The sequence below is a fragment of the Oncorhynchus clarkii genome, chromosome 10 (genome assembly GCF_045791955.1).
Source record: "Oncorhynchus clarkii lewisi isolate Uvic-CL-2024 chromosome 10, UVic_Ocla_1.0, whole genome shotgun sequence".
Classification (NCBI taxonomy): domain Eukaryota; kingdom Metazoa; phylum Chordata; class Actinopteri; order Salmoniformes; family Salmonidae; genus Oncorhynchus; species Oncorhynchus clarkii.
Window position 1 is genome coordinate 70,742,466 of NC_092156.1, and position 13,770 is coordinate 70,756,235.

General features: G+C 46.0%; 1 protein-coding gene across 2 annotated transcripts in view; it reads left to right on the forward strand.

Moving 5' to 3' along the window:
* Positions 1 to 2,718: 2,718 nt before the first annotated feature.
* Positions 2,719 to 13,770, forward strand: part of LOC139419724 (CXXC finger 4) — a 32,486-nt gene continuing 21,434 nt past the window's right edge. Inside the window, exons 1-3 of one of the 2 annotated variants that reach the window (XM_071169712.1) lie at positions 2,719 to 3,111; positions 5,059 to 6,054; positions 8,699 to 8,776. In XM_071169712.1, the coding sequence (XP_071025813.1) occupies positions 5,191 to 6,054; positions 8,699 to 8,776 (942 nt within the window). In that variant the 5' untranslated portion in view covers positions 2,719 to 3,111; positions 5,059 to 5,190. Of the gene's footprint in view, positions 3,112 to 5,058; positions 6,055 to 8,698; positions 8,777 to 13,770 lie in introns of those variants that run through there. The other variant, XM_071169713.1, reaches the window with a different exon arrangement.

A 13,770-nucleotide genomic window follows, 5' to 3' on the forward strand; every position in this document is an offset into this window, starting at 1 on the left:
CCTCCTCTGAGACATTTCATTAATATGTGCCAATGTATTTGACCGTTTTTAGGTGCACTACTTGACCAAAAGTATATATATTTGTATTTGTTTTAACCTTTATTTAACTAGGCAAGTCAGTTAAGAACAAATTCAGATTTACAAGGACGGCCTACACCGGACAAACCAGGAGGACGCTGGGACAATTGTGCGCCGCTCTATGGGACTCCCAATCATAGCTGGTAGTGATACAGCCTGGAATCAAACCAGGGTGTCTGTAGTGACGTCTCAAGCACTGAGATGCAGTGCCTTAGACCGCTGCGCCACTCGGGAGCCCCAATATGGACACCTGCTCATTGAACATCTCATTCCAAAATCATGGGCATTTATATGGAGTTGGTTGCCCCTTTGCTATAACAGCCTCCACTCTTCTGGGAAGGCTTTCTGGATGTTGGAACATTGCTGCAGCAACTTGCTTCCATTCAGCCACAAGATCATTAGCGAGGTCAGGCACTGATGATGGGCAATTAGGCTTGGCTCGCAGTCAGCATTACAATTCATCCCAAAGGTGTTTGATGGTATTTGAGGTCAGGGCTCTGCAGGCTAGTCAAGTTCTTCCACACCAATCTCAACAAACCATTGTCATGCTGAAACAGGAAAGGGCCTTCCCCAAACTCTTGCCACAAAGTTGGAAGCACATAATCGTCTAGAATGCCATTGTATGCTTTGGCGTTAAGATTTTCCTTCACTGGAACCAAGGGGCCTTAGCCAAACCATGAAAAACAGCCGAGACCATTATTCCTCCTCCACCAAACTTTACAGTTGGCACTATGCATTAGGGCAGGTGGCGTTCAACTGGCATCCGCCAAACCCAGATCCAATGGTGGCGAGCTTTACACCACTCCAGCTGACGCTTGGCATGGCACATGGTGATCTTAGGCTTGCGTGTGGCTCCTCAGCCATGGAAACCCACCTCATGGAGCTCCCGATGAACAGTTATTGTGCTGATGTTGCTTCCAGAGGCCTAATGGAACTCGGGGTGTTGATTGTTGCAACCGAGGACAGATGATATTTATGAGCTATGCACTTCAGCACTTGGCGGTCCCGTTCTCTGAGCTTGTGTGGCCTACCACTTTGCGGCTGAGCAGTTGACACGCTTAGATGTTTTCACTTCACAATAATAGCACTTACAGTTGACCGGGCAGCTCCAGCAGGGCCGAAATGTGAAGAACTGGTGTGGCTGAAATAGCTGAATCCACTAATTTGAAGGGGTGTCCACAAACATTTGTATATATAGTGTATAAATGTGAAGGGTAGTCCTTCACAATGGAATAAATTTACATTTTTAGAGTATTTAAACTTGGTTTTACTTTTTAAACTATAGAATTATGAAGCATATGTGTATACAATTATGTAATTTACCCATTCAATCATTCTCCATAATCAGTGCTTACTATTGCCACAATCTCTGGGAACTCCGGAGAAAAAAATTGCTCTGACTGGGGAAAATCGATTTGAATGGTCATCCAACTCGGAATTCCAGCACCGGAACTCGAGCCTCTTTTTAGAGCTCCGACTTTCCTACCTGAAGATCACTGACGTCATTATTTGACCTCGTATTTTTCGAGTTCCCAGTTGTTGTGAATGTGGCAGATAGCTCCAGACGTTCTGTTAATTGCTCCGCTCATTGTCTTGGCTGATTTGTGGGAGTGGCTAATTGCCGCACAGGTGCCTGTCATTTGTAATCAGGGGTGTGTGTTGCTGTCTGTTTGGGAGAGCCATTGTTTTAGCCGCAAGCAATTTTTACTTTAAAGTTTACCGTTTTAAAATAGCTACTTATTGAAGTTTATTTTCAAGACATTTTAAAGTTGACAAGTGATCTGACAGCTTTGTCACTAATTATAACTAAAGGTAGATTTCGGTCAAATTGGGATCAACTTATATTTGGGCAAATAGCCCAGATCTATTGAAATCGCATTGTGTTGGCACTTTTCATGCATAGTCTATTCATGAAATTAATTATCTTGAGTTTGAGGGATGTTTAATAATTTCAGGCTAGCCTACACCACCAACTGCACATCTATAGGCCTAATTTGTGTTGGTTGAATGATTGGCTCGGTAATTGATTGGCGCCATAATTTCATTATTCATTACATTACCATATTTCACGTGCATTAGCGAGAAATTATATTCCATAATATTGTGAATGGAGTGCATCTCACATGGGCACATAGAATAAATGTGCCGTGCACCCATGTGTTTCTACGCGGGAGCCATGCATTTGTGGCTATCGGGAAGGATTTATAGCCTAATCGTGATGAATCCCCGTGGTGGCACGCGCAGGTCTTCGTAATTATGGCAGTCGTTCTAACCGAGAGGGGAGAGAGAAAAAACCCACCCTGATAGGAGGCATTTTATCTTCATCACTGGACCGCTCAATTCCAATTAATTTGACAAGATTTCCCTCACGCGAAGCGCAAATCCCTATTAAAAGACGCATACTGTAAATGACAACCCTCTAAACGCTTCGCGTGTCCGAATGAAATGGAAGAGGAGAGAAAGGGAACGACAAAAGGTTAAGACGCAGCTTCCCGGAGTTATTTCCCGGCAGAGCGCCCTAAGCCACAGTCATTGGCCCTAAGCCAGCCCCCTCCCGAGTGCTCCTAGTGTTTCTATAGTAATTTCTAACCAATGATCAGTAGGTGTCCACATCCTAGCTTCCTCACCTCAGCACCAATCAGCCACACACAGCGACAGGAGACAGCACGGAGCTAACACTAGGCAGCCACACACAATACACCTCGGACCAAGCAGAGGAAACACCTACAACGCACCGTTATTTCCCCCCTACAGCGCCGTGGTTTTATAATAATAAACTGTTTTTTTTCTTCTAAAAAGCTTGATAAGCTATCGCTTTAAGTTTGCTATTTTTTGTACTTTTTTTCTCAAGCCAGGAAAATAAGTCTGTAAACATGCTCCTTTTGTTTTGAGCGCTCTTTTTCAGTGTGGCTGTGCTCTTCCCACATCCTCGCGTTATTTTTTATCTCCATCGCGCCTTGCGGTAATGTGCCGCTCTGTGTTGGCAGCAGACTGCTAGGCGTCTGGAATCTCTTCTCGCCAGGAACCTGGTAGGTGATGCTCTTCCATTTTACCCAGTACAGGCAGCGTCATATGATATTTTGCATGCTTTTCTGAGACTGCTGCCCCCCCTCCCCCGATTTACGTCGGCTAAAGCTGGCGGTAAAGTGATCCAGGCGCTGTCGGATTGATTGTAACGGTTTATTTGTACTGTCCAGAGCCTTCTATGGATTGTTTCTGCATGACCTTTGGTCTCCGAGTGTCTCCGACAGACCAGACTAGCGATAATTAATGGAAGCCACAGCAGTCACACAAGGGCTCGTCAGTCGTCATCGGACGTACACTACTGTGGTCCTCTCTCTGTCTCCCTCTCTCGCCCTCCCTCTCTTTCTCTAAGTATCGAACATTTCTGTCTTTCCAAAGTTTGTTTACAGGCGGAGAATCGATAGCCGTGACTTGATTGCCTTTGGGCTGCCTATTTTGCTCCTGGGGTGAATTGATTAAGTAATAATGACTGCGAGCAGGGCCGATCATTGAGGCATGGACGGTTTTGTTTACTGGTGGCGGTGGGGTGCTTTTGGGATGGCACACCATGGCATGTTTTTTGTTTCCACCTACTATCTATCTTATCTATCTATCTATATCTATATTATGCATTTGTATGGATATTTGCTTCATATGATCAGGTAGGCTGTCATTGTGTTCAAACCGTTACTATAACATTTGTTTAATATTGTGATTTTAGAAAAACTATCTATTTTAGCTTTGTCCTCAAGTTGAATATTAATAAAACAAAAACGGTTAATCCATTATTTGGCATGGATTTCATAATTCAGGAATTTCATTTTGTGGTAGAGGAGATGTATGCACAATTACTGCTTGCTGGGCAGTTGTTCTCTCTCTGTGCTTCCACTGTTCCTGTGTGGATATTTATCATTCATTTTGAGAGCTAGCTGTTGGGTTGTACCATGGAAGAGACTCAAAATGCTTCAGTGTTTACCCGCAATGGATTGGCTTTGGCAATTAAACAAAGAATGAAAGAGCCTGCAAAAGTTAATGGTGGGAGGGAGATAGAGAGAAGTGTCTAATGGGGCTTTTATCAGTGGAAACCAATTCCAGACAGACTGGGGGGGAGAGAGAGAGGGAGGGAGGGAAGAGAGGAAATGGACTCTCCCCCCTAAGGCACTTGACACTACGGTTGTCTGTGGAGGTCTGTCTGTGGCTTCACGGGTTGGATTGAAATTCACCAGTGGTGGTCTCTCTCCGCTGTCATTGTAATAGAACCCGGGACCCATGAATGAATAGCAGGTGCTATTAAGAGGCCGAACGGGAGTGGGTTTACATGGAAGAGACCTTATGGCTTTAGAAGAGCATCAGTGATGGTGAAGATAATGTAAAATGTTGTCCCTCGTGAGGTGTTCAATGTGCACAGTGTTTTGGAGACTGTAGAGCATCAGGATAATGTCAGGGATTTTGTGTTGACGTTCCAGAGTAGTTAGTTTCAGTGAGCATGGATGATACTTTTTGGTTGAATATTGTGCTTATATTGTTAAAGTGACTGGTGTCGTTTATATCCCATCCATATGTATTTGTTTATCCTCTGCCAGAATATACCATAAATACATAATTGATAAGACTTATTTCAATATATCCAGGAATCCTTTGACAACCATATTAAGAAAAATCTCTTGATATTCTCTCTGACACGAAGCTAGTGCTGTCTTCTCCAGCAAGCTAATTCCTGTATCCCGTTATGACATGTTGGTGTGTCACAGCTATTATATTATTGTCACCAGATAAGGATCTGCTCCAATAGCTTGAGATGCGTTTCATTATAAAATAGTCCCAAAGAAGAAAATGAATGACATGCCAGCTGATTCGTCAAACGCCTTTTATCAGCTTTTTATCTCATGGAAAAACTTGGAGAGAAAATGGAAATTGATTAGGCTGAGGATGTTGTTTTCCTGTTGTGTCTGTAATTGTTTGTTCTTTGTGTTCTAGTGCTGGAGGAGACAGAAGCAGGATGGTAACATATTGTTGGTGGTAACCAGCAGCTTCTAGTTTGACGAAGGCCACCGTTGACGGCGACCCCGGACTCTTCCCCAGTGAACCCTGCTCAACCGCCCCCCAGCCATGTCTAATATAAACAATGCTCTCTGCATTGAGAACGGACAGAACGCAGACGTGTCTCTCTTACAAAAGGATAACCTTCAGAACCTGCAGAACCTGCAGAACTTGCAGAACCTCCAGGATGGTGGATTAAGCCAACTTTTGGATTATAACGCCGAGATGGAACGGTACCGCTCTTTCGCAAACTTTTACAAAACCAACGGCGCGTTCGGCCAGACGGCCAAGATCGCCCGCATCACGACCCCCATTTTCCCCAGTGCCCGGATAGGCATGTCCCCGTGGAACTGCGATAACGCCATGCTCTGGGGGAGGAAATCGGCCACAATAAACCCTAATAGGACCAGCATGCACAGGAATGACTCCCAGAGGCCGGGGAAGCATGGCGTGCCGCCAGAAACGCTACAGCAAATGGCAAATAATAATTTCCTCTCTACCTTATCCCCCGAACACTGCAGACCTTTAGCGGGAGAATGCATGAACAAGCTGAAATGCGGCGCCGGCGAAGCAGAGATAATGAATCTCCAGGAACGTGTCGGAACTTTTTCCGCCATTCCGGCTTTAGGGGGCATCTCATTACCTCCCGGGGTCATCGTCATGACAGCCCTTCACTCCCCCGCAGCCTCGGCAGCCGTTACAGACAGTGCGTTTCAAATTGCCAATCTGGCAGACTGCCCACAGAATAATTCCTCGGCGTCCGGCGGGAACCCGGCGAAGAAGAAAAGGAAGCGGTGCGGGGTGTGCGCGCCCTGCCGGCGGCTAATCAACTGCGGCGTGTGCAGCAGTTGTCGGAACCGTAAGACGGGCCACCAGATCTGCAAGTTCAGGAAATGTGAGGAGCTGAAAAAGAAACCCGGCTCGTCGCTGGAGGTGAGAAAATAGAACCAGGAAACCAGGGGGGGGGGGGGGGGGCATTCACTCCCTCCCCCTTTTCCTTTCTTTTGTTATTATCCTTCTCTCCCCTCCTTCATCGTCCTCTCTCCCTCCCCGCACTCCAAAGTATTAACCTTTTCATCCAGTCACGTTTTCTAAGCCCTTGAAAATAGTTTCCATGCCCACCCATGCCTGAACATCCCCCCGGCTTCTCCAATCTGCCTACCCGCCTAGCCTAATTGGCAGTAATTAGGGGTGTTTGTGCGGAGCGCAAGCTGAGCTTGGCTCAGACACCCCGTAATTGCTGCCAGTCAGGCTGGGGCTGGAACGCATCCGAACAACCCCGGGCTTGGCTCGACTCCAAGCCAGAGCTGGGAAATGGTTTTCAGCAGAGAGAGCGAGAGAGGGGGTGAGAGAGTCATCCCTCTCTGCACCCCGGTCATTTTAACCAATTATGGAGACCGTCTCTGGACGGTGAAGATCGATTACCCACAAAGCACCAGGGCCGACCACCGTGAGAGTGATGGCAGGGCCCGCTGATGGCGTCCGTCTCATAACACTCCCCTAGTTTAATACGGAGGGAGGGGTGTAATGAAATAAAATCCCCCCCAGACACATTCTGTTCGCCTGATCCTATAGGAATTGATTGAGGATAGCGGGTTTTTGAGGTGAAATCATTTTCTATTGTATTTGAGGCCATTATGACCGAATGTGGATCAATATTTTAGGGGTGATACTTTGCACATACTTGAATACAGTAATGATGGGCCCTAGAAAACAATTGTGATGCAAAGACGTCTGGAAGGTTTTTGGGTGATGCACTTACAGTAATGGGATAGTGCTGGAAAAACTAGTATGGGTGTGTTTTTGGTTTTTAGACCAAGGAAGGAAAGAGAGAAAATGGATAAACAGAATTGACAGCTAGCGAGAGCATTTAGTTTCAGTGCCCTCTACATTCAGAGGGCAGGGCTGTTTTTTTTAAATGGCTGATTTTAATTGATTTATTTGGCGCCTGACATTTTGTTTATAAAGGACTGTGGTGGAATACAGATAGTTGTAAGATTGTGTTCATGGTAATGACTTCCTCTGACACAACACAGGTTTGTATTGTGGTACACCACCACAACACACTATGGCGCGGTAGGCCAGCACGGGCCAGCGATTGGTTCAATAGTTAAGTGGCAGGTAGAGCCGAGTTTTTAAAAAGGGGTCCTAATATAATATCACTTGGTCTAATGTTGAATAACTTACTGTACAGTACGTCTCTTTTCAGCGTTTAATAGTCCTCGTCTACTTTTTTTCCCTCGTACATTTTTCAGAACTTGGTTATGAATGTGTTGAACGCTCGTTGTTCCTTTGGAGATACAGACATACACTGAGTGTACGAAACATTAGGAACACCTGCTCTTTCCATGACGTAGGCTGACCTGGTGAGTCCAGGTGACAAGCTATGATCCCTTATTGATGTCACTTGTTAAATCCACTTCAATCAGTGTAGATGAAAGGGAGGAGACAGGTTTAAGAAAGCATGTTGTTCCTTGTTAGGCTGTTTTCTTATTGCTTCCCTTGATATTTCTTGCCTACCTTATAGAAAACAATGGAAACATTGATTCATAACTCCTAAATAATGCACAGGATCTGAGTGAATATGCAGATGGATGCATGTTGTTTACCTTTATTTAACTAGGCAAGTCAGTTAAGAACAAATTCTTATTTTCACTGACGGCCTAGGAACAGTGGGTTAACTGCCTGTTCAGGGGCAGAATGGCATTTTGAACCTTGTCAGCTCGGTGATTTGCAACCTTTCGGTTACTAGTCCAACACTCTAACCACTAGGCTACCCTGCCGCCCCACTAGGCTACCCTGCCGCCCCACTAGGCTACCCTGCCGCCCCACTAGGCTACCCTGCCGCCCCACTAGGCTACCCTGCCGCCCCACTAGGCTACCCTGCCGCCCCTTGTTGTGGAACTAGTGAAGTAATGACCCAGGACATCTTTTTATTATTTATTCATCATACCGCCAATTTGTTCCGGATTTTGTTTGGTTCCAACAGACTGTGTATAAGAAAGTGAGATTGTTGGCTGGTTCCATGCTTCAGACTGAATGTTATGATGGAATTAGTAATGATACTGTCCTGAACTGTCTTCTAGGTCCGTCTGAAGGGTTGTGAGTTAATGGTTTCTGTGGTAACGGTACACTATGCAGGTTTAGTTCGTTTACCTCAAATTTTGGATTCAGTTTAGACTGTATGGTACACGCATATACTACCCTGTGTATTTATTTGGACAGAGAAGCTAAACATTTGCCTCTACACTCCAGTATTTTGGATTTGAGATCAAATATTTTATGAAGGGATAGTACAAAATGTCACCTTTTATTTGCGGGTATTTTCATGCACGTCTGTTTAACCATTTAGAAATGAAAGCACTTTATGTATCTCGTCCCTCATTTGAAGGTGTCACGTTTGGAAGAATTTATAGTGCATTCACTTTAGTCAAGTTAATGATTTGGTCCCATATTTCTAGCGTGCGATGACTACATCAGGTTTGCCTTCAGTGTTGACTGTATGGTGTATGTGGTAAAATATTGATCACTTTGCTGCCTCCATTAAACCACACAATCCTTGTTACCCGTGTTACAGGTAGGTCCGTGTTTTCCTAGACTGGTCCCTGATCTGTTGACAAAGACCTTAGGCGTTGGCTATACAGCCTGGGACCAGGTTAGTGTTATTGATACTTGGCTTGTTTACCAGTACATCAACATCAGCTTTATGCCATATAACTCCTTTAATCACAAGAGACAAATTCCCTCTGCACCTCCCTCTGAAACCTGCTTGTTGTGGGTTTTAAAGTCCTACTCCAGTCTCCTTTTCACCTCATTTAACACCCAGTTCACTTAACAAAAGGCAGATCTCAGTAGGTGGTCCTGGGGGGGGGGGGCTTTCCTTTTTTGTTCTCTATTGTTCCTCAAGCAAGGGGGGTCTGATGACATCACAGTCACTATCAGACCAACTCTTTGAATGCCCTACTCCTTGGAAGTTTGAAGTTGTCTAAAATACACTATTTTGTGCAGCAATTTCTTTTGGTATCCTTTAGCATGTGTGTTTACAGGATGTCGTTAAATGCTGGAGGTTGCAGGTGTCTAATAGAGGCTCATTTGATGTTGACTCCACATCCCAGGTCCTAACAGGTGTTCTGAAACGAGGTGTTCAGGAAGACGCCCTTTCATGCCTGATGGATGGTTTGGCTGGGTTCGGGGAAAAACATCCATTTGCCAACTAAGACCGTTGGAATTACCATGGAAGGAAGTGAGGGTGTGAAAAACAAAAACAAATCCAAACTTGCTTTTAAAAGAGAGATAGGTACTTGAATTGTGAGTTCTGTCATTCAGATTATGGGGTTCCTCTTCTACCGGTAACGGTAATGATTATTTTTGTCTCGGTACCTGTAATTATAGAATCATGTTGTGCCGAGGAGGCTGTGTGTGTGTGTGTGTGTGTGTGTGTGTTGGGGTTCAAAGGCATTGTAGAAGGTGTGAAGTTAGTTACATACCCACTTGGGCTGGATGTTTTTATTTATTTTTTTATTTATTTATTTATTTTTTTGAATTTACCCCTTTTTCTCCCCAATTTCGTAGTATCCAATTGTTGTAGTAGCTACTATCTTGTCTCATCGCTACAACTCCCGTACGGGCTCGGGAGAGACGAAGGTTGAAAGTCATGCGTCCTCGGATACACAACCAACCAAGCCGCTGCTTCTTTAACACAGCGCATATCCAACCCGGAAGCCAGCCGCACCAATGCGCCGGAGGAAACACCGTGCACCTGGCCACCTTGGCTAGCGTACACTGCGCCTAGCCCGCCACAGGAGTCGCTGGTGCGCGATGAGACAAGGACACCCCTACCGACCAAGCCCTCCCTAACCCGGGCGACGCTAGGCCTGCAGTACAGCGCCCTTAACCACTGCGCCACCCGGGAGGCCCGGCTGGATGTATTTTTGATATGTTCAGATTCACTCCTTTTTCACCACATCTCAGTGCTGTAAACAATCCTGCATGGTTCCATGTTGAGACGCAAACGTGGTGAAAATAAGCACTCCAACGAGTTTGTATAGACTTCAGGACAGGTGCACGCAGGCACACACAGTCATGCTGTCGCACGCACGCGGTCGCACGCACGCAGTCACGGGGTTGCACGCCCGCATGCAGTCGCACACACACAGTCACACAGTCGCACACACGCAGTCGCACGCACACAGTCTCTCGCACGCAGGCACACTCACACAGTGTCACTCACACAGTCACACTCACAGTCCCCCACTCCACACACACACACACGTAAACATTAGCAGCTTGTACCTCTCACCTAGGAAGGGAGGAAGAGACTATAAGCTAGCGGCAGAAGCCAGTTAGATTTGGTTGTCAGTGTTTTCCACATGGGAATCACCCTGAACTAATTATATCTTAAGTAGCGCTGGATAAATGCAAATCAGAATTTTACTCACACCCCTGAAATCGGAGAGCCAATTTAATCTAATACCCCCTTTAATTTAGCGCACTAATGCAGGACCCTGGAGGATAGCCCTGTGTCACCGCTGTGCTGTTCTGTTCTGCAGCAGACTGTCTGCCTCTCTCGCTCTCTCAATCTGTCATTCCCTCATTCTCTCTTTGTCTCCATATCTCTTTCCCACTCTCTTACTCCCTCCCTCCCTCCCTCTCTCAATCAATCAATCAATCAATCAAATGTATCTATAAAGCCCTTTTTACATCAGCCGATGTCAAAGTGCTATACAGATACCCAGCAAGCAATGCAATCTCTCATTCTCTCTCACCCCTTCCATTTGTCTCTCTCTCTCTCTTTCTCTCTCTCCATCCCTTTCATCTCTGTCTCACTCTCCATGCTTTCCATCTCTCTCTCTCTCTCTCTCTGTGTCTCTCTCTGTCTGACCCCATAATGGATTAGTGTGGCGTAGAGGAGGCATCTCACCCAACCTAACATTTCCCCAGCAGCTAACTCTGCCTGGTGTGGCTCCAGGGTTCTAGGTGCAGTCGGTGTTCGTGTGTCTGAGAGAACCTATACTCCTCTTTATTTCAACAGGGAGTCCCATTGAGACCAAAGTCTCCTCCGCAAGGGGGCCCTGCGTCCTACAGTTAAACACAATGTCATTGTAGCCCTGGTACGGTAGGCCAGGTCTCACCAGGGCTGTGACTCAGACAGTTTCTGAGTATATCCCAAATGCTTATGTCCTGCTTCCGAAGGCACCTTCCAACTGAAGTGTTTACTGAACCCACATGTTATTTCTCATCTCTACTCTTCTTTTACTTCAGTCTTACCACTTAGTGTGTGGAGCGCTATCACACTGTTACACTGTAGTTGATTTTAGGGAAGGACTCAGTTTCCAGGACTAATGTGTATCCATTTCTCTACCAGCCCCATTCAGAGGTTGTGTTCATAAACAGTTTAAAAGTGTGAGAGAGATGCAGCTTAAATGCACCATGAATTATTGAAAGATCGCTAGGGGCTGTCAGAGGGAATGAGATACTCCGTTTCCCTCACGTGGTAAAGCTACTATTGCTCATTGAGCGATCTTCACAAATTCATACGAATAACGATGCGCGAGTTAAGACGACGACAACCTGTGATTGTGGATGGTTGGCTTGTTTGTTTTTAAAGATGGCTGCTGTGTTGTGCGCTGAGAAGTAAGGCATTGTGCAGGACTCTTTTCCCCCCTGAGTGTGTTGGTGTATCATAGTGCTTTGTGATGTCACAGACCAGAGAAATGTTCAGCAGCACCTTTTTCTATTCAATACAGGGGGAGGCCCTAAGACTCCCCATTCAGATTGTAGTACTTGGTACAGATCTATAGCGTATCCTTTTCAGTCAAACAAATTCGGGGGCCGACGGTCTGCTACATTTTCCTTTATTCCCAGTCTCTCTGCTAGTTCTTCACTTTACTTGACAAATGGGTGCTCTATTGTACAATCTAACCTCCTTACCATCTGGCCAATAAATAAATATTATCCCATTTAGAATGATTCAATACATCTGAGATTTGTACACAAGATGTTATAAGGCTCACGTTTACTGCAAGATGTCAACAGCAAGAGTATGTCTTCCTAGCCTGCTTGAGAGACAAGGGGACAATTCCTCAGACATTTCAAGTAATATTTTATTGATTGAGTTTCTGAGGCTTCCAATGTATCCTTGTATCTTGTAAACAGAGCCACTGTTCACCGTGACACTATATACTAAAAGGAGATGATTAGCTAGCCTTGGAAAGGTGTTTACAAGCTATCTTTGATACCATGGGTTGTCTTAACATGCAGGAGAGAGAGAGAAATGGAGCACAATCCCATTGAACAGAAAACCGCTTCTCAATTAGCAAATCTGAAAGGCCACCGCCATGGCATCGGCCCCAGGAAAAACAGAGTGCCACGGAAAATGGCGTGCATGCAGCGCTCTCTCTCGTCCTCCTCTCTCTTTGTGGCGTGTTGTGAAATACATGAAATGGCCAGATGAAACGCGGCGGTTAGCAGCGGCACAACATCCTCTGGCATAAAAAAAACAACATTTTTTTATTGTGATAAGGCACCCTAAAATGGTGGGAGGCAGGACCTTGAAGAAAATCGAGCCAGGGATCCATCTCAAGCCCCTTAATGAGAGAGAGGCCGCGCCAAATAATCACCGGACGCGTCGGCGGGACTGCGCCCCGAGTCTAATTTGTTTTAGGTGTGCTCAGAATAGATAAGGACCAATCTGTGGCCTTTTCTTCCCTCTCCCTCTCCCCCAACCTTTGCCTCCCTGGAGATAACGCAGAGTCCCCCCCCCTCCCAGCCAATCTCTTCAGGCAGAGAGTAGCGAGGTAGAGTGGAGGGTGGCGAGAATTAAATAAAATAACCCTGAGGGACAGACGGCCTTTTAGATCGGCGGATCTTCTGTCTTGTTGGATTTATTTGAGTTTTAAAACCACTGATTTAATTTGACGGAGGTCTGAGTGAGGGAATAAAAGACGAGGGGGGGGGATGAGACCCTCACGCCTCCTCACACGCGCGTGGTCTCAACCTGAAGGGCAACCTTAAGCTTCTGTCAAGACAATAGGATTTTGCCAACCGTGCTGCCACGCAGACCGCTTAATTATACATACCTAGCCTCTCTTCTCCTTCCTGCTGCATTCCTGCATGCTACCCTCTACCCTGGGCTACTCATGAGAAGCCAGGGTCTCTCGGTCTTTGTTCCCTTCTTGTCTTTTTAACATTTTATTATTTTATTAAGATTTGCCTTGCAGCAGCGGTGGCTCTGTCAGCTTTCATTTGCAACACCGCTAGGCTATACTCCCAGTCCTGCCAGCAGCTAGCACAAAAGCTCTTAAAGAATTGATAGTTTTGCCACTGCCACCAATTAAGTCTGGGGTGTAATCGGAGGTGCCCTTACAGCCCGCGGCCCGTCTCCTCCCTCTGCCCCCGTTTTGATTTAACATCCCACGGCTCGGTGGAGAGAGGGAACTCGTTGTCATTGGCCTGAATAATAGGAGAGGTGGGATGAGGGAGCGGGGGAAGAAGGTGGGATGAGGGAGCGCAACGGAGCGTGGCGGGGTGGACAGCGTGAAAGTGCAGGTGCTGAGGACGTTAATGTGTGGCACCTTTAAATTTTAAACAGATGGTAAATTATGGATGGTCGGCTCTGGCAGAGAACTTAAAGGTATCTCGTCATTACTG